This window comes from Ambystoma mexicanum, chromosome 5q (assembly GCF_040938575.1).
Source record: "Ambystoma mexicanum isolate Mex_15411 chromosome 5q, UKY_AmexF1_1, whole genome shotgun sequence".
In the NCBI taxonomy this organism is placed as follows: domain Eukaryota; kingdom Metazoa; phylum Chordata; class Amphibia; order Caudata; family Ambystomatidae; genus Ambystoma; species Ambystoma mexicanum.
Window position 1 is genome coordinate 360,339,387 of NC_090933.1, and position 19,640 is coordinate 360,359,026.

The following is a 19,640-nucleotide window of genomic DNA, read 5'->3' on the forward strand; positions in this document are numbered from 1 at the left end:
TTCTCACTTTCCAGACAAAATTTCATTTGATGATAATTAAACTAGTTACCAAATGACTTGCCGCCATTTCTTGGATTTCCCTTGTAAACTGGGAAACTGCAACCCTGTGTGCCTGTTCCTCACTGAATTCTAGGTGCAAGCTTAGTTGTATCAGTTTACCAGCAATCCATCTACATTGATTTGACCACTTTCTCTGTGTACCTCTCTCCTAGATCCAAGACCTGAAGGAGGGTGTCAGGTACGTGCTCCGAGTGCGGGCAGCAAACCAGGCTGGTGTGGGCAAAGCATCGGATGTAACGGATCCTATTTTGGCAGAAACCCCACAAGGTCAGTCCCTTGTATTTTCTCTTACAATGTGCATTTGTTTGTCTGTCATATTTGTGGACCATATAGACCCAAAATCTGCAGCTGACCAAGTAGCTCAGTCAGGCAGTGAGATAACTCAATGAGTTGGTCCGATTGCCAACAAGTAGATTACACAGCTTGGTCATTTTGTAAGATAGCTCAGCGAGCCAATGAACTACTAATATGATTCTGGCATGTCCGTTGTATAACTCATTCAGCAGGTAATATAGCTCAGTAAACCGGATAGAGAGCCCCAGCGAGTCTTTCAAATAGCTTGGTGAGCTGGGAGACTGAAGCATGAGTGGGATCAGTAAGTACATCAGTAAGGTAGCGCAGTTAGCGAATGAGAAAGCTCATTTAAATAAGATACCTCAGTGAGTTAAGTGCATGCCTTAGAGATCTGCATAGAAACTCCTGGGACTGGTACCATTGAGCTGGGTAAAAATAACGGTTTGTGCAACACTTGTAAGTGGGAAGTATCGGGAATAAAGTTCAATATGAAAATGTTTACCTCCTTCCCGGGTGCTGTCCAGTGTACACCTGACTTTGCTGGAGGGTCTTCTTAGAAAATGTGCATAGGGGATTGCGGAGCAGAGGGAGGGTGAATGGGCCTTCGGGAATGCCTCCTGATTGAGGGAAAGTGTCCTCCAGTTAAATGAAAATAAATCAAAAGTCATTCTTTTTGGAGGTCATAACAGATCAGCCCTTTGGGACCTATCTCCCCAGTCCCTACTTAGAACAAAAAATAATCCCTGACAAAAATGTTATAGCTGTGAATTCTGTTTGACCCAGAGATGACTATATCCACACAAGACAAACCAGAGGTGCACAGCTGTTTCCAGCTCAGGAAACTGCATAAGATTATTCCTGATTTTCAGGTACACAGCGCCTCAGTGGTCAGGTGGCCAATAAGGTTTGCCTGCACTATACCAACGCTCTGTATTTCCGGTCACATTCCCCTTCATGCCGACCAATCCTGTCCCCCCCCTGCTGACCCCTTTGCTCCCCAAAACATGAAGGCCCCTGCCTGCTCCCACCTCTCCTCAGTCTTCATCCTCTCTGGTGCCACAATCATCTTCCCGCCTCTTTCAGAACATCCACAGTGTTACACATCTTAACAAAAAACCTTGGTTGTTCCTCACAAGCCAGTGAGAAACCGACCTACCTCTCCCCGCCCACACTATTCCAAAGATCGGGTTGCCTTATCACCAGCTACCCTGAGTGACACCATATCTGTGACACCCTTCAATCTGGCTTCCCTACCAGTCACTCCATGGAAACGTCACTGACTGATGTCACAAACATTATAACCACTGTTCACCACCGTATCTTCCTCAACATCTCTGAAGCCTCAGATACTTATGATCATCTTTCTCTTCTTCAAACTCTTCCTCAGGCAAGGATCTAAAACTTTGCAATTGCATGGCTTGTTCCTACCTCTCTGGCTAACCAGACTCCATCACCTGGAACGCATATACCTCTAACCTCCTTCCACTCCTAGCGGCCTTCTGCCCCAAGGCTCTATTCTGGGACCATTACTCTTGACACTTGTCACCTTCTGTCTGGGCAAGCTCATCTCCTCCTTCGGCTTTTGTTACCGCCCATGCACGGATGATATCTAGATCTTCCTCTCCTGTCCTACTCTGGCTCCAGGCCGATCCCATCACACTTCCCACTGCCTCTTGGCTGTCCAAGTTAATGGCCCTGCCTCTCAAACTCTCATACTCTGTGGGGCAGCCGCCACATTTCAAGGACTGATGACTAAGGTTATGTTATAGTATTTTTGTAAAATCCCCTCCCAAGAGGCTCCTTGTTGCTAAGGAAATGTACGTGTCTTAGGTTCATGGGGTGTCAGACGCAGTTAAAGATTTTGTTGGAACAGGTATGTTTCCGAGTGCTTCCGCAAAGTCAAGTGTTCTGCGGAAGTGCGTAGCTCCGGTGTAGTAGATTTCCATAACTTGGATGCAGTGTATGGGAAGGTTTGGCATCCTAGCTGTTCTGTCAACTGTGGGTGCTAGTAGCAGTGCTCAGAGCAAAGGGGCCGTTTTGGTTGATACATTTTGAGTTTATTCTTAAGGAATTCCCGGAATTCCTCATATACTATGCATAGTGCTTTAAAGATTCTGAGGGTTGCTACTGGCAACCAGTACAATCATAGCAAGCATGGGAATATATTGGCCCTCATTATGAGTATGACAGAGTGTTATGTTAATGTTAAAGGGCATTTATACCGCGCACTATCACCACTGAAGTGGTCCCCTGGTGCTCTGGCGGCTCTGAAAAAGAGGAGGAGAGGGGATGGGTTAGTGGGAATAAACTGGAAAAGTGCAAGAGAGCAGTGATGTGCTGTTGGCAGCCACAGCCCGGTGGGTCCGTTGGCTGGGCTTGGGGTGTTTTATGGTCCGTAGTTGTCGTGTGCTGTTGTGCAGGTCTATGTGTGGTTTGTTTTGTTGTTGCATTGTTGTGAAGTTTGTGCGGATTGCTGCTTTTTAGGCTTGTGGTTGTGTTTGGTTAGAGTTTGAGAGGTGTATGCAGAGGGATGAAATTGTTAGTTGGTTGGTTAGTTGGCATTGCTGTCCTTGCAATTATGGGATTCCATCTAGGTGCGGTACATGCTGACATTCACATTTCTATCTAGATGCGACGCAAGCTAAGGTTCAGAATTCTAAGTGTGGTCCATGTTAAGAATCACATTTCTATCTAGATGCGACGCGAGTGGTAAATAAGCAGCCGTCACAGAATGAACACCTCTTTTCCCGCTCCACCAAACTCTGACTTTGGTGTTGGTGTGGAGGATTTACCTCCAGCATCATGCCACTCACCCCTTTCCCACCACTCCCGCTGCATCATGTCATCCTTGTCTCCTCATCCCCTTCCCGCCCTGGCCTACACCACCCTTGTTAAGCCCCATCCTCCCCCCACTTCCAGGTCAAGCTCCTTCCCCCCCATATGCAAGTCCACCGGACACAACAAAACACTTACTTACTTGCATGCCTGGCCTGTTATGGTGCGCTCTTGTCTTGGTGGCGTTTCCAGGGTGGTCTCCATTAGAGGCGGTCCAGGAATTCGTGGTCCAGAGACCTGGCACCTTGGGAATCACTGTTCCTCACCTGCCATGCACAACCATTGATTTTTTTCATGCTCCCTATAACCACTCAAATGTACTTCATTATAAGGGCCTTTGGAGTAATTCTTCATGATGTACTGCCTTCTTTATCCCAGTTCTGGTGGCAAAACCTAGATCATGCAGCACTACTTACCTTCAATGTTGCTGAAACTGTCATTTCACTCTCCCAAAATTGACGTCATGTATTGCCTTTCTGCTCCAGGTGAGACCTTGCATGACCAGTGTTTGTGTAAGGATAAATACTGGCAGCTGAACTGCTTTGAAGTGCTCCTAAATTTGTCAGATGAGGAAACGGAGGTAATGAAAAGAAGGGCTGTATAGTGAAGGTGCTCACACAATACAACTGAGGCATCACGTGTGTAAGGGGCCTCGTCAGGAGTACCCTGGAAATGGTTAAAAAAAAATATGGTATCTTCAGTACTTACTATTTTTAATGTAGCAGCTAATTATGAGTTGGGATCTAGTGGTTTACCGTTGCTTTGGTGCAATAACTAATGTTTGCCCATGTGCGCCATCGTCTACATATCACAGGCCGTGAACATTCCATGCAGTCCTGACTCGGAATTAGGTGGATTTGTTTTTTAAAAAAGGACCTTTTTAAAATGACACACGTTTACACAAATTCCAAGATTGTGACGCAGAGCCAGAATGCAGAGCCCTTTGGCCTTGCAATGCGTTTGCAAGGGTTGAAGTAGCTGGCTCAAAAGAGGGACCATGGGCAAGTGCGTTTTTTTAGGGGAGACAGATGACTAACTGCCTTTGATATTTGCAGCGAGTTGGTACAGAGCGCACCAGAGCCTGCCCCGTCTTCAAAAGATTGGGTTTTTATTCTTCTAAAGCTGTGGAGCTCAGCGGAGAGAGCAGCAGCCGCACCTGGCAAATATGGCCAAAGCCTTCACACGGCCTTCTCTGCTGCGTCACTCTGCAACCAAAACAAACTCAAATCCTATTTCATGCTGTGAGACGCACGCCGCCCCATTCATGGGACAAGCATAGCGTTATTGTGAGTAGGAAAGTGATGTACTCGTAACACATGCATGCATTTGCCAGACGCATAAATAAACCCAGAGGTTTAAAATGCAGGAAAAGTGAAGGCATACTAAACCATAGGTGCGCATTAAGAAGCGGCACTTAGGTACTGCAGCAGGTGGCCACATTGGTGTAAATTGCTGCTCCTGCTTATCCCCTAATGATGTTTGGCTGTACAGGTGAAGAATGCATTTGCTAACACACTCCAAGATCGCTCGCAGCACCTGCTGTTGTCAACCTCATGCAACGTGTGAATTGTCTTAGGGATAATAATTATGAGTAGTAAATATTGCTACTGAGCAATTCTTCTCATGTATCTGTATCGATCAGAAGCACATTTTGTTTAAAAACTCATTAAGAGGTATACATATTTTTGTGCCTTTGCCATCCCCTTCCACTCATTGGGGGCCTTAACTTTGTTGACCATGGACTCAACAAAGTACAAAAAGCTCAGGATCAAAAATGACATTGGCGAGGAGGGTCAAAACACAGAAAATATGAGTGGCGGAATACCACGGGACGGGAGGAGGTACCGTGGGAGACTGAGGTCAGGGAGGACTGGATGAAGGGTGCATGGAGCAGTGGCAGAACCAGCCACTGGCTTGGGTGGCTTCAGTCCTTCCAAAATGAGGATGTTGAAGACAGACAGCACTCTGCTGTAACACTTGGGCAAAGAAGGCTAAAATCGCCTGTTAAATCTCCCACCTGTTAGAGGAGGTTTTTTAAAAAAACACTTTAAACACATTACCAGGCAGCTGCAGCCCTTGTACAGTGTCAGAGAACAGAAGCGCGGCCCATATCCCTATAACCCCCATGACAAAGCCAGACCTTGAAAGCTCTGACGAGCGCTTTCAGATGACCGCAAGCTCTAACCTCTCTTTGTGAAACTAAGCAACCTCTAACAAAGGCAAATCAAAAAGGAGAATTATAGGGAAATGGGAGCCTAAACTATTCTCTACCATTTCAATTCCAAATATAAAGCCTTTGGCCCACACTGCTTCTGAGGAAAAGGGTAATAAGAAAATTGGAAACCTCTCTAGGCCTTTGAGGACTGGTAGTTCTCAAAACTGGTGAAAAGACTAAGCCTAAACACCTTGAGGCTATTGGATCTTCTATTGAAGACCCAATACTAAATCCTAGAGTTACGAGAGAGACCTCTAACCAAGGTTAAGGTTAAAGGTAAGATCTAAGAGGAAGTGGAAGCATGTACCATTCTTGGCCACAACTACTCCAACTAAGATACCTGAGACACAACCTGCTCCAGAGGGAGAGGTGGTGAAGAATCATGGAGACCCCTCTAGGTCTATGGGATTTCTTTATAAGAACCCCTTTAAAAAGCCTATTGCAGGTTCAAGAGTTGTAACACCTCCCGAGGGACTGTTAACTCAGACCCCTTTTCTTAAAAAGAGCAAATTGCCTAGCAATGATTGCAGGTCCTATAATTTGTTATGGATGAACAACTATTCAGCTAATCTCAAAAAGAGTTAACAAAAGATTTCTGATGGACTCCACAGTAAGTTTAAACGACTGCGACAAGAGATCAACCCAGGAGAGGATTAGATCCTCCTGTCCCTTAGTCTGGGAGGGACGAGTGTTAGGTAAGATTTTCATATTAATGCTAAATGTTCCTGACCTCTGTCAACCCTAGAACATTTTGCCTTGACTAGGTAATTATTTTAACTTGTCCCTAGGTGGAAGGTAATCTTGTTTCCCTTCTCACCTCGTCTTTTACCATTTTTATGGGTGACCTTTTTATATCTCTCCATAGTGTATGGTTGAAGTTATAGTTCCTACAACTTTTGGGCTTGGGCTGGGTTTCCCCTTTGGGCTCCCCTTTTAATTTCTCTTTCATGTACTTGGGTGAACTACAGTTCCCAAGTAGTGAAGAGGGATTTTCATTCCTCTTAAAATTTTATATAGAGAGCCAGCACACCCCACCTTATGTGGAGTGCTTGATGGATACAACATATCCCTTTTCTAACTTACCTGGTAACATTTTGTTACAATTGCGAGTTTTACATGAATGGCTGGTGGCAGTGGTTTTACCTTTATGACATTTAGTCATTTTTACCGGCAGGCTGTTAATCCAGCCTCGGTAATGCACAGGAGGGCCACCATTTTTCTAAAATTGTGGGCTCCTTCTTCTTTCGCCATTTCTTGTGTGCTTGCTGTTTCTGTAGTCTTCCCCTGCCATTCTAGGTGGGAACAACCACAGTGGAACTTTTGTCTTTGGCGGGAATCCTTTATATTCCCCGTAGGCTCCAGAGTGTCTGAGAAGGCAGGAAGCGAGGGAGGAGTCCAAAACTCTGCAACCCTTTGTCTTCCACCTTGCCTGAAAGGAACCAACTCCCAGTCAGGGGCCGGTCTGAGTGGACAGCCGAACTGCCCCTTTCTGTAAAATGCAGGGAGGAAATGCAGAAGTGTTGCTGTAGTTCCTGATAAATACTCTGAATCTGGAAGCTGCTGACAAGTCGACCACTGGAGTTGAAACCAAAGATGAAGGTGAAGAGAAGACAGCTGTAGCGATTTCCAGCGACCAAACAGCCTGCTGTGTAACCAGAGCCTGCTATAACCCTTCCTTCCAATCAACCTGGGGGTCGGAAAACGATGACCCTGACCCAGAGCCTGGTGAGTCCTACTAGCCTCAAGAAGGCCTGCATTTTGAGCCATCCCATGTCATGCTGCAACCCTGCTGGTCTGCAATACCCCAATACCCTGGGACCTTGAGACACCGTGCGCTGCACAGTCTTCTGAATTCTGAATCGCTCTGAAACTTGGGTGACATCCTGCTGGACCTACAGAGACTGGATTTAAGTCCAAAAACTTCCCTCACCATAGTGCTGGACTCAATAAATGACAAGAATCTGACTGGCGATATTCAGTCTTCTCCTGGCTCCTGAAATGAGCGCCAAAACCACAGCGCCACATCCAGCCAAGTAAAAACTTTTACTTGGAGTCTTCTCCTTTGATCCCTGCTGCAAAATCCCTTCCAGTGTCCTATCTTCAGTCTTCATGACAAGGAATTCATTGACCAGGTTTTTTGCTGCAGATCCTGAAGATGTCCTGCTGCAAATTCTCCTTCGGTGCTGAGGTACTGCATTGGCTGGGGCATTACTTACCTTAAGCCTGGTATGATTCCTGTGTAGCTTTTGGGGTGTTTTGTGTGATTGGGATTCCTCTTATCCAGTTCACCAAGGCCCACTGCTGAAATCCTTCCAAGGTATCTTCTCTGAAGTCCCTGGACCCTTTCTAACTCTAAAGTGAACTACTTACTTCTGAGTTTTCCTGCAACTGAACCCTATCTCACTCTACTAACAAGCCTCAGATGAAGAGCCAGTTAGGCTCGAAACACTTTTCAGGCTGACCGACCATCCTAAATAAAAACAAGACTGTATTCTAATTCTTGCATCTTTGGCACAGTGTGTTTTGGGAACCTTCTGTTCACTCCTCTTTAACGTGGTAGTGCTCTGGCAGTACACCCACACTCCCCAGACACCCGCAGCCTCTTTGCATTTGTTACTGCTGTACAAGCGCTGCGGATACTCTCTTGACTTTCTCTGCCAATTTCACTTACCTGATATCCTTAAAAGAGCTAACCTTACTCCGTCCCCCAGGGCTTGCCTTCCTGGGGTTGTCTTTGACTGTGATCTGAAACTGCGGTAGCTCATTACCTGCATCGCTACAGCTGACAGGCTTAACCCATAAACATTTGTCAAATCTGCCCCTTTCTCACCTTGCACGCCACTCAGACTCTCATCTCCCGCCTAGACATCAGCAGGCTACACAACTGTTCCAGCATCCTCATGAGAGACTTTCTCTTCTTTCCTCCTCTTGACAAGGTACTTCATTTTGTTACCTGCACCCTCTCCAGCCTCAGACAATCCACACACAGCACCTCAAGAAAAGGTGGCTGTGCATGGAGAATAGCGCCCTTCTTCAGTTCCTTTTTCATGTCTACAAACAGATTGTAATTGTAATTGGCTATTTATAATGCGCTAAATACCCAGAGGTTTCTAAGCGCGGACCCGGGGATCGAACCAGTGTTGCTCCACATCGTCTTGCTTCTAAGGTGAGCACGTTCACGTTGGCTCTGAGCTATCCTCCCGAGATCATATGGGTTAGCCCCTTTTGTGCCTGGCTAACCCCATCTCTTGTTACACACCTTTGGATCTGTGAGATCTGGAACCTGCCTCAATCTCTCTGTATCCGTCTTCGCTGCGCAACATCCCGCTTTCACTCCTTGACCCTACTCGCCCCTCTCCACTCAAACTCCTTAACCGCTGCAACCATTTCCATCTCCTCTCTGGTTCTCGCCACTTTTCAGAGGGCCCTGAAAAGCTACCTCCTTTCCACGGAAGGAGCACCCACGGTCTTTGGTGCCCCACTTTCACCCGCCATCCGGCCATGTCACCTGTAGATAGCTGCAAACACCATGAATGATAATCTTCCAACATATCTATGTACCTAAAACTGTTGATCTTGTAAAAGTTGTTTTCGAACCGTGTGTCCATCCTGTCCCATCTTACGATGTCAAGGCCTCCCTGCCATCGCGGGTTATTGCTCTTACATTTCCTCACACCTCATCTGCCAATGCAAGGCCGGCATCCATGGGAGTTCCCAGTCAGCCATACATGCTCATGCAGAGAGTTTCCGGTCCAAGTTCGCCTTCCTATCAATTAAAATACAAATACAAAATATGAAGGGGCTGATGCATCAGTATGCAGTGGCCAACTCAATAATGAGCAAGTGGCCAGTGCCATCCAGAGCCGTGTTTCTGCTTTATCTGAAGAGGGGGCACTTCAGGAGGGTTCTGTTGGCTAATGGCAGTGTCCCCTGGTTTAACAAAAGGATGCGCTGCCACTGTTCACTTGCACAGTGCACGTGCCCCACGTTCAAGGTCTCCCAAGTCCATGTTCCACTCTCACTGAGACCAATTCGGGCCCCTGCACAGCCGGAACTCCCATAAGATTGCTGTACTCGTGTGGAGCGTGGGTGCAGCTCCGTTGCACTTAGTTGCCCCTCATTAGCCCCTTAGCTGCTGTAGACCATTCCTCCCAAACTTTGGTGAACACAGTTTAAGTGGGTGTTGCAAAGAATATGGCCGTCCACATCTCAGGCGAGTGACAGAGCTAGTGCAGAGCGAGCCCAAGCGAGGATGGCCACGCCCTGCGCTGTAGGTGGGTTAAACCACTGAAAGACAAACATGCCACCTTCTCAGGCACTTCTCAGGCTGGACCTTTTCGGGCTCTGTCATCAGGTGTTTGGCCGTTTGCCCTCAGGCACAGAGGCCTTCTGCGTTCACCGCATAATACTGACCCTTCCTTGTTAGTGGACTTCAAACTGATCTAGACTTCAGACAACCCCGTGAAAATGTGCATATGTTCTCTGTGTGCTGCACCTTTTCTTAATAATGTGCACATGTGTGCAGTGCAAATGTTTGTGGATCAACCAGTAAACCTTTACTCTCATAACTATATAGATAAAGTGGGTGTATACTACACTTTACTGTTAGGTTGATATGCCTACCGAATAGCCAGCCATAATCTATTGCTCCAGGAAAGAGGATGGCTCCAGGCACTCCAATACCACGTACCTCATGAAGGTGCAGGTGCCCGTTTTGCCCAATTTAATCCTGGTACAAGTGTATGAGTGATCATGTTATCATGTTGTTCTCATGCCATGGGTGTGACAATGCACATTTGTCTCCAGCCCACATTGCATTTAGCAGCCTTGTACATTACCCACAACGGTTCTTCCATGTGATCTGGGCGAATTGTTTTGGTCAAATGATTTCATTTAAAAAAAATCTTTTTTTACTTTGCCGCAAATATATGTGGGTGGAGACCACTACACCCCCTTGCCCCCCAATAACACCATGTACCTTAGTTTTTCACCTAAACCCACCCCACAAATATATTTGCGGCAAAAATCGCTTAAACAAATTTGATTAAATCGGATTCGATCAATGCTTCCATGGCCAAACCTCCCGTTACCACCCAGAACCACAACCTGGATCACTATACGTTTATCCAATACACATTTCCATGCCCTTATCTGTGAGTAAATTCTCGTTTGAAAGCTGAATCCTCTGGTGTGTCTTTCTATCTCTACATTTGTTGCCCAGACATGGTTTCTGACCCTTTGTTTTGAACTGTTGCACCGTCCTACTCCTCCCAACTCTTCCAACCAAACTGTCCAGGCCCAGCTGTTGCAGGTAGCGAAAGATCAGCTTCTATCCGTCTTCCCACAAACCTTTTTAGAAAATAAATCCTGTCTGTCGGTTACTAAGCCCCAGCCCTTTCCACCTAAACACCTCATGCAGGATAGGCAAAACAGCCATTACAAGTGCCTCTGAAACAATATTAGCATAATTGACCTAAAAACATTTGACCTAAAAACATTTGATCAAATTTCTTTGACCTTTTTATCGATCAAATCTAATATATGGGGTTGGGTAAGGGTATAGATTAGGTTGAGGGAAAGTGGGTGGGGGCTGCATGGGGTCTCCACCTGCATTTTAGACTGAAAAAGGTCAAATAAATTCGATTAAATTTGATTGGGTCAAATGTTTTAGGTCAAATGGACCCAAACCTCTGAAACACATACTTGGTTCCCCAGAAACTGATCTCTATTTGCATCCTCTGCCTATCGATAGAAAGAGCATTTTAGACCAACAATCAAGACAAAGTTGTAACTCTCTTTCGTTGGATCTTCCAGGCACGAAGGAGGTATACGTGGAAGTTGATGACGATGGAATAATTTCTCTGAACTTTGAATGCGATAAGCTCGGCCCAGACTCCAAGTTCGTATGGTCCAAGAATTATGAGGAGATTGAGGATTCCTCTCGCTTATCCATTGAGACCAAAGGGGGCAGGTAATGCTCTGGCACCCGGAATGTTTTCTTATATTCTTTGAAATGTTGCAGATGTCTCTCGCTTTAATCATGTGGCGATTAACATATGTTTATTGAAGCCGCGATAGAAGAAGCGACGCAAGGATATGATTTTGACCCATTTGGCACAGCAAGGAATCACTCTATGGGAGATCATAAAACTTTGGGAGCAAATTGAAATATGTATCATAACTGCACAACATTATCACATAAAAATAATTGATTCTATGAAATAAGAATAGAGCCATAAATAAGAAATTGTGACCCTGTAGACATTGAACATTCAGAAATGTTGCTGCTCCCCCGTCGAAAGTGCTTGTTCACATGATTCAAGTGGCTTTTCTCTGTCACTGTAGGAGATCATGATCATGTACTTTATGTTCAGTCCACTTTTTGACAAGTATTTCTACATCACACAGGTCCAAGGTCGTCTTCAAAGATCCTTCGGAAGAGGATTTGGGCATTTACTCCTGTATTGTGACTGGAACCGATGGTGTTTCCTCCAGCTACACACTAGATGAGGATGGTAAAGTTTTATTGGTGTTTGCGACGCGTGACATGAAACCTTAGAGGTTCAAAGTTGGTTCACTGGCCACTAGACCAACAATGCACTATTGAGTCCAGTTAGTGCCTGGGCATGGGTGGTTCGCTCTATACAAAGGACGTTTGTGAATCGTGTTCATGATAAATCGAAGTACTCTGGGTATAGGGGGTGTTGCCCATATAACGTATTCACTATACAATGCTTGAAGGGTTTACAAGCCAATGAGATATAGTTAACCCTTCATTAGTTGGCATCTACCCAAGGAAGGCTGCAACTACTGAAAACGTAAAGTAGTGTTCGATGGTGGGCCTTCTCCTTTGCTAGAACTGGTCTGTCACCCAGTGATCACTTGACCCCTCCCGCCCCCCATTCCAAAGACTTATGGAAATCTCCTGGTGGTGCTGGCGAATACCAAGACCAGTGACCTCCTGTTACACACAGTCCTTCATGGCTGCAGGTGCACCCACACACTACCCAGAACTCTGTTCGTGGCATGACCAGTGGGTAAATCAGTACATCTGGTCCACTTTGTTCCGTTTCAGATTTTGCTGACAGGTCTGCCTTGTTTTCCTGCAGAATAGTGGGGCACCTTCCGCAATGGCAGGATGGTGCCTTCAGTTACTGGTCTTTGCCAACATGGATAAAATAACCCATTGCTCACTCTTCCAATCTCTGTTCACTCCTGCACGTGCTGTCCAAGCATCAATCCCTTCTCAGTACACCGCTACCAGTGGCTCGGCGTGTATGCCGCTGATAGTGGGAGTATAAGGCTCAATCACCTGCCCTTGTACGATGCATTTCTCTCAATTCGGTCCTGTTTCTCATTCATTCAATGAAAACTCCATGATGGTTGCTTAGTATTCCTGTAGGGTTTTGAAGCACTTCAGCCGACCCCTGACATTTCTAAAGTGTGATCTGATTCCTGCCCGCCCTTAAGGATGGCTCTGCTTATTTGCCGTATTCAGGACATACACATCAGGAAACCTAAGTCCGTTCCCAAGCCCAGACTTTTTTAGATCATAGAGGGCAGTGCTCATCGACCCAATGAAGGCCCAACTCGTAACCAATGTCTTTGTGTTTTGTTTTCCTCAGAGCTCAGGCGCCTGCTCCAGCTCAGCCATGACCACAAATTCCCAAGTAAGTTCAAATGCACTCTTCACAATGATGTCTGTGGTTAATGGTAAGCCAAGTTCTAAGTGACAACGTAATGTCAGTCGGAGGTGCTGCTCGCTGGAACTTACCCGGTTTCTCTTTTGCGGGCAGGCCGGCCACTAGACCGGGGAAACAATGCAATCAATGACCAGTCTAGGTTCATGTGCGATACTGAAGGGGTGGATGTTCAGTGCTTGCAGAAATGTAGTTGAGATTAAATTACCTTTATGTTATGTTGCAATGTCATGTTATTGGGTCTTATGTAGCATAGCTTCTGTCCATTTCATGGTCTCTTGGTCCTGCGGGACCTGCATGAGATGGGCTGAGTTGGGGCTGGAAGGTAGCAGGAGTGTAGAGGGAGGAGAGCAAGGCAGCTAATAGTGCAGAGTTGTCTCCATTGAGAGCCAGCATGTCCATTTGTTTTTATTTATTTATTTATTTGGTCATTTGTATAGCGCACCTAGCCCGGGGGCTTCTGGGTGCTTTTTTTTAAGAAGGTGGTTACAGTGGTTGTTTGTAGTGGTGCTAGATTGCAAACATTAGCTTTACACAAGAACACATGTTCCGTTGCTTACAGTGATTACATAGGAAACACATTGTTTGCATAGGTTACACTGATTGCATATGTTTCAGTGGGTACCAGATTGAGGGGTTACGAGTCAGGTGAGTTTTTAGGTATCTTGGGCAAAGAGCCAGGTCTTTCCACAAGAACACATGTTCAGTTGCTTACAGTGGTTACATAGACGGGGTGTCATGTTTGATATCAAGTGTGAGTTTGTGTTGCGACTCAGTCGGTTTCATGCATGCATGCCATGTGCCATGAAGTTGTGGCCATTGCTATTTGGCATGCAGGCTTTCAGTATTATGGTTAATGGAGGGATGTGTTCTTGATTAGAGAGGGTGCTGAAATATTAGTTGCCAGCTTGTATTGGGTGTGTGGGATAGGAAGATTCTGTTCCGTATATTTGGTCGAATGCAAAACCATCGAATTTTTTGACCGAATTTGGGCAAAAATATATGCAGGGTTGGGTAAGGGTAATAATTAAGGTGGAGGGGAGACGTGGGGGTCTCCCCCTGCACTTATTCATGGCCAAATGGATTAAAAGAAGAAAATAAAATGCAATGGTTTTCCATTCGATCAAATCACACAAAACTATGGGTGTTGGTGGGGTGATATCACAGGGCACTCCCAGCTGGTGCCTTCCATCTACCTGGCCCACAGGGCACAATAATAATGGCAATAGAGCATTTTAGAGACAGGGATGTGATGTTTGAAGGGATGTTCTATTGCTTTATGATGCAGTGTTGGTTCTGATCAGCCACTTTCCTTATGCAGAGAACCTCAGCTTTCAATGTTGCCGTGCAGAGGCAACATGATGTATTGTAAGGTTTTGGACACAATCGGTCTCCTTCTAAATGTGGTGGGCGGGAACTTGACAGGTAAAAGCAAGGCATGATGCTTGATCTTTCCATGTCATACTCTGTCCCATCTTGCAGCAGTGGAAAGGCGGGGGAGGGGCATGGAGCGGATATAGGATCTCCGCCACACTGACCTCCTCCGTCCTGTCAGTGCAGTTCATTTTACACCTGCATGATATGTCCCTGCAGGCGTAAAACGAATGGATTACTGTGGAATTTTCCTCGGTTTTTGCACCTCAAGACAGGCAGATTCCAAAGGAACCCATTAGTATAGCGTAATTTTCAGGCAGTATTTATTTCTTCACAAGACAGGAAAACTAAAGAGCAAATGGAAATAAGCCCTGTTTAACTGTGTACTTTTCCACTACACACTGTGAACGTTTCAAATGACATGCAGGGTACCCAACAGGACCTAAATGCAAACTTTGGTGGTCCCCTGCATACAATTTGCATTTCATGCAAAATAACCCCCAGTGTAGGGAAAACTCCTTGCTCCTGATATAAAAGAATAGATAAAGGCTGAGTGAACAGTAAATGTTTAGATGTCCAAATTCGGACTGGTTCGATCAGTTGTTGGACATTGCTGGCAGCTCACCCCACATGATGTTGTGCCTATAGTCGGACATAGCATGTTTGGTTTCAAGATGATGTAAAAAAGTGAATTTAAGAGTGTGTTTGACAACAACATTTATTGTAACCAGGGCCGGCCCGTAGGGCAGGGCCGCCCGGGCGACCGCCCAGGATGCCATTATCCCCCCACCACACCTGCTCAGGGGAGCCTTTTAAGGTCTCAGGAGAATGGCACGGCAGGTGCCCTATTGAAATTAAATGGGCCTCATTACGAGTTTGGGGGTAGCCATGCCCTTTAAAGGGCATGGCTACCCCCAAACTCGGGTCCAGCTCCGGGTCCCGCAAAACAGGACTTACTGGGCCATTCCGGCCTTGGAGGGCCCGGTAACTCCCTTTCGCGGGACCCGGAGCCGGTACGTCCTCATTCGCATTTGAGCTCACATAAGGCTCAATGAGAATGGGGAGGATGGTAGCAGCGGTACTGTTCATAACGGTACTGTTGCTACCATCATGCTCTGCTTGCGGGTGCCGCTCTGCAAGCCTGGTCTGACCAGGTGCCCAGAGCGGCACCCACAAGCAAACTCGTAATATTGCGGCATGGCAACAACAGCGCCGGTAGCACTACCGGCGCCGTTGTTGCCTTACGGCAAAAGTCATAATGAGGCCCAATGTGTCCCGCTTTCGGGAGCGGTGCGCATTTAATAACAATAGGTCGCTGATCCGTTCGCATCAGCACCTATTGAAAAATGTGGGGACCCACCCCGGCATGACCAGGGGCGCACGTGCCACATTTTTGTTTTGCTGCCCGGGGTTGTAAGGCCGCTAAGGCCGGCCCTGACTGTAACTATACAAAATCCAAAGCCGCCGTTCAGTGAGGCTACTCTGCCATCAGGTTCCTGCTCAGTGAGGTTGAAAAATGTACTGTGCTGTGCTTTCCAGTTGAGTGCACAAGTAGGGATACGAATTGAGCAACACTCAAAGTTAAAGTTACTTTTCTTGCCAATGATAAGAAAGAGAGAAGACAAGGCATGCTCTGGTTTCCTCTTGCAGTTATCCCGCTGAAGTCTGAGCTGGCAGTCGAGATTCTGGAGAAGGGGCAGGTCCGGTTCTGGATGCAGGCGGAGACGCTGTCTTCCAAAGGAAGTGCCAACTACGTGTTTAACGACAAGGAGATCTTCCAAGGAGAGGTAGGTCTTTGTGCTGACCGCCAGGCTGTGCAACAAGGGTAATTTACACCAATCCGCCCAGGCAGGGATGCCATTAAGTAGCCCCGTGCTACTCTGCAGGGAAAGGGTAGCAGCAGGCGCGTTCATGACCTTATTTTCAAACCCTTACATTTAATGATATGAATATGTGAGCTTAAGACCATTATCTTTGTAACGAATGCACTTTATTGTTAATAGAAATGTATACCAACTCTTATAAAAAAAAAAAAATGTTGTTGTCAGGGTTACAATTGAGAGTTTGAAGTGGGAGTATTTTACTCCCTGAATTGCTTTTTTGGAGGCAGCAAAAAAGTAATTCCCACTTCCAATGAGAGTATTTTTTAAGCAAGTAAAGATATATATATATTTGAACTAAGATACCTTTCCGTAATCCGTATGTCTTTGCCTTAGCAATTCGCACAACCCAAAATGTGCATTGTTGACCTTACAGTTGGTCCGCAGGAATGGGCAGCAGTTACATTAGAGCCCTTTCTGTGGCACTGCTCTGCTGCTACTCCTAGCCCGAGCGCACCCATGGATCTATGGGGGTGGCACGTGGAGGCAGGCTCCAGTGGGTCTGTTTTCTATTTTCTTTTGGGAGTATTTGTGTCTTATTAGCTGCTACACCACGTATCTGCTAGGGTTTGCTATTGTTCTTAATGGTTGTAAGGTTGTAAGGTGTAATCTCTTATGGTGCAAATTTCTCAAGGGGCATCTTCTGACACTTTAGGACCTTACCCATAGTCCCTGGTGCTAAGTGGGCCCTGGCCGCAAAAAAATGGGACAAAGTGAAATCAAGTGCACAATACCATTTGAGAATTCAACATTGGGATGACATTGCTGGGTGCGTAATAATGTAACTTTTTAAAAAATTGTTATGTGGTACAAGTTATGCAAAGTGATAAGAGGTTTGGTATTGGTTAATTGGCTTGCTACAGTCTCTCTGCAAACCTCTGGCTCAGGGCTGGCACATCTGCTTATATGTCTCTCAGCAATAGAACAGAGAACTCATGACAATTGGCAAAAAGTGGACTGCGTGATCCCTTTCACCAGTTGTCCGTATGATAGCATGATCGTTATTATAAGTTATGAGCCCAATTCACACATAGATTCCACTGTGGCTCAATAGAGGTTTGTTTCCAGCAGCGCCCAGTGAGCACAAGCTGCCCATATCGATCTCCAACGCCTCTCTTTGACCACCTCGATCATCTTCCTCTTAAAGCCACCTCCTGGTTTCAGGTTTACAAACTGGAGCTACAAAAGAACAGGCATGGAGAACATGAATAATCGTTAAATGCAGCAAAAAGTCAGGCAGTGGGTCAAGGTTAAGTTTTGGAATGCTAGATGGATACAGTAGTTTAATGCTGTGGTGCACACTGTGAGAAACCTAAGGGCTTTCTCACTCCTACACCCCTTGGATCCTCTGCGCAGGTGGCCAGGGAAAGGCCCTGGCTTTTGGATCCTGACCCTGGGGGCGTAGAAGCGAGGGAGGATCACATCGGTGGAGGTTACTTGGGGGCTAGGAGTGGGATGACCTCAGCCGAGACATGGTATCCCCCTTTTTCTAATGACGACATACCTAACCCTTTCCCGGCCTTTATGGGTTACTGCAAATCAGCTCCCTTCAATTGAACATGTGGGACACTTGGCAGTACTGGGACGAGGAAGTGGCAACTGAGAGTAATGAACACCATACACTCTCAACACTCTAGTACTGAGATGAGGAAGAGGCAACTGAGAGTAGTGAACACCATACACACACACACACCACTTTGGTACTGGGACGAAGAAGATGCATGCAAAGTGGTGTGAAGGCCAGGCATGTCCTAATCAGGGCCAGGCAAGGCGGATTGAGAAGACACACCTGCAACCTGTTTGAGAATTACAGGTTGTTAGGTAAGATTTTCATATCAATAATACATCTTCCTTGCCTGTGTCAACCCCAGAACTTTTTTGCTTTGACTAGGTAACTATTTTACCTTGTCGCTAGGTGAAGTGAAATCTTTTTCCTCTCTCACCTAGTCTTTTACTCTTTTTATGGGTCACCTTTGTATGTCTCTCCATAGTGTATGGTTGAAGTTATAATTTCCTACAACGTTTGGGCTTATGCTCGGTTGCCCTCAAGGGCTCCCCTGTTTATTATTCTTTCATATTCTTGGGTGAGCTACAGTTCCCAAGTAGTAAAGAAGGATTGTCTTCCCCATTTACATATTATATAGTGAGCCAGCACACCCCACCTTATGTGGAGTGCTGGGGGGATACAATGTATCCCCTTTCTTACTTGCCTGGTAATATTTTGTTACAATTACATGTTTTACATGAATGGCTGGTGACAGTGGTTTTACCTTTATGACTTTTAGTCTTTATTACTCGCAGGCTGTTAATTCAACCTTGGTAATGCACAGAAGCGCCACCATTTTGCAAAAATGGTGGGATCCTTCTTGTTTCGCCATTTCTTGTGGCATTGCTGTTTCTGAGGTCTTCCCCTGCCATTATAGGTGGGAACAACCACAGTGGCTGTTTTGTCTTTGGCAGGAATCCTGTGCCAGATTCCAGAGTGTCTGGAAAGGCAGGAAGCGAGGGAGGAGTCCAAAACACTGCAGTACTTTGTCTACCACCTTGCCTGAAAGGAAACAACTCCAAGTGAGGGGCTGGCTGTCCTGAGTGGACAGCCAGATCACCCCTTTCGAATGGATTGTGTCCTCCCACGTATTCCTCATCTTATGATAAATCGTTATCTCCAGCTTCGCTGCTTCGGCATAAAAAATTCTCGGCAGAGGGCGCTGTGCTCGAGGTCGTGGCGTCGATTGTCCCTCGACGGACTCCGTACTCTGTCGACGTCACCGATGGTATAAATAGCTCGAGCCGCACCCGTTGCTTCAGTGCCGTTTTTCCGATCGCTTCGCTATCGAGAACGGCACGTTTGAGATTTTCTGTGAACAAAATGTCGTCTTCTTCGACTCCTTCGACACCCAAGACTGGGTTCAAGAAGTGCGTGGATTGTGGATCGAAAATTTCGATCACAGATCCCCCCCGAGTTTGTCTCTGGTGTCTCGGTTCCAGTCACCGGACCGACGACTGTGGTTCCTGCCAATCCATGACCGAGAAAGCTCTTCGTGAGAGGAGAGGTAAACTGTCGGTGGGGAGGGAAGCCTCTAAGAAGGCTACGTCCAAAAAACATAAGAAAGCGACTGATTCGAAGGAATCGGATCGCCATAGGCATTCAAAGAGATCTCGATCTAGGAGTAGATCGAGACACTATTCTTCCTCGTCCAAAAAAATGAAGAGGAGACATAGATCTCCCTCATCATCATCTTCCGAGTCGACGAAGAAATTCGATGTCCGAAAAAATCGGAT

General features: G+C 46.2%; 1 protein-coding gene across 2 annotated transcripts in view; it reads left to right on the top strand.

Annotated features, from left to right (window-relative positions):
• The window catches only part of MYOM1 (myomesin 1), a 526,093-nt gene that overhangs the window by 459,842 nt on the left and 46,611 nt on the right, over positions 1–19,640 (top strand). For both annotated transcript variants that reach the window (XM_069620852.1, XM_069620853.1), the window contains exons 22-26: positions 213–327; positions 11,219–11,375; positions 11,813–11,919; positions 13,030–13,074; positions 16,129–16,265. In XM_069620852.1, coding sequence (XP_069476953.1) covers positions 213–327; positions 11,219–11,375; positions 11,813–11,919; positions 13,030–13,074; positions 16,129–16,265 — 561 coding nt within the window. The remainder of the gene's footprint in view (positions 1–212; positions 328–11,218; positions 11,376–11,812; positions 11,920–13,029; positions 13,075–16,128; positions 16,266–19,640) is intronic.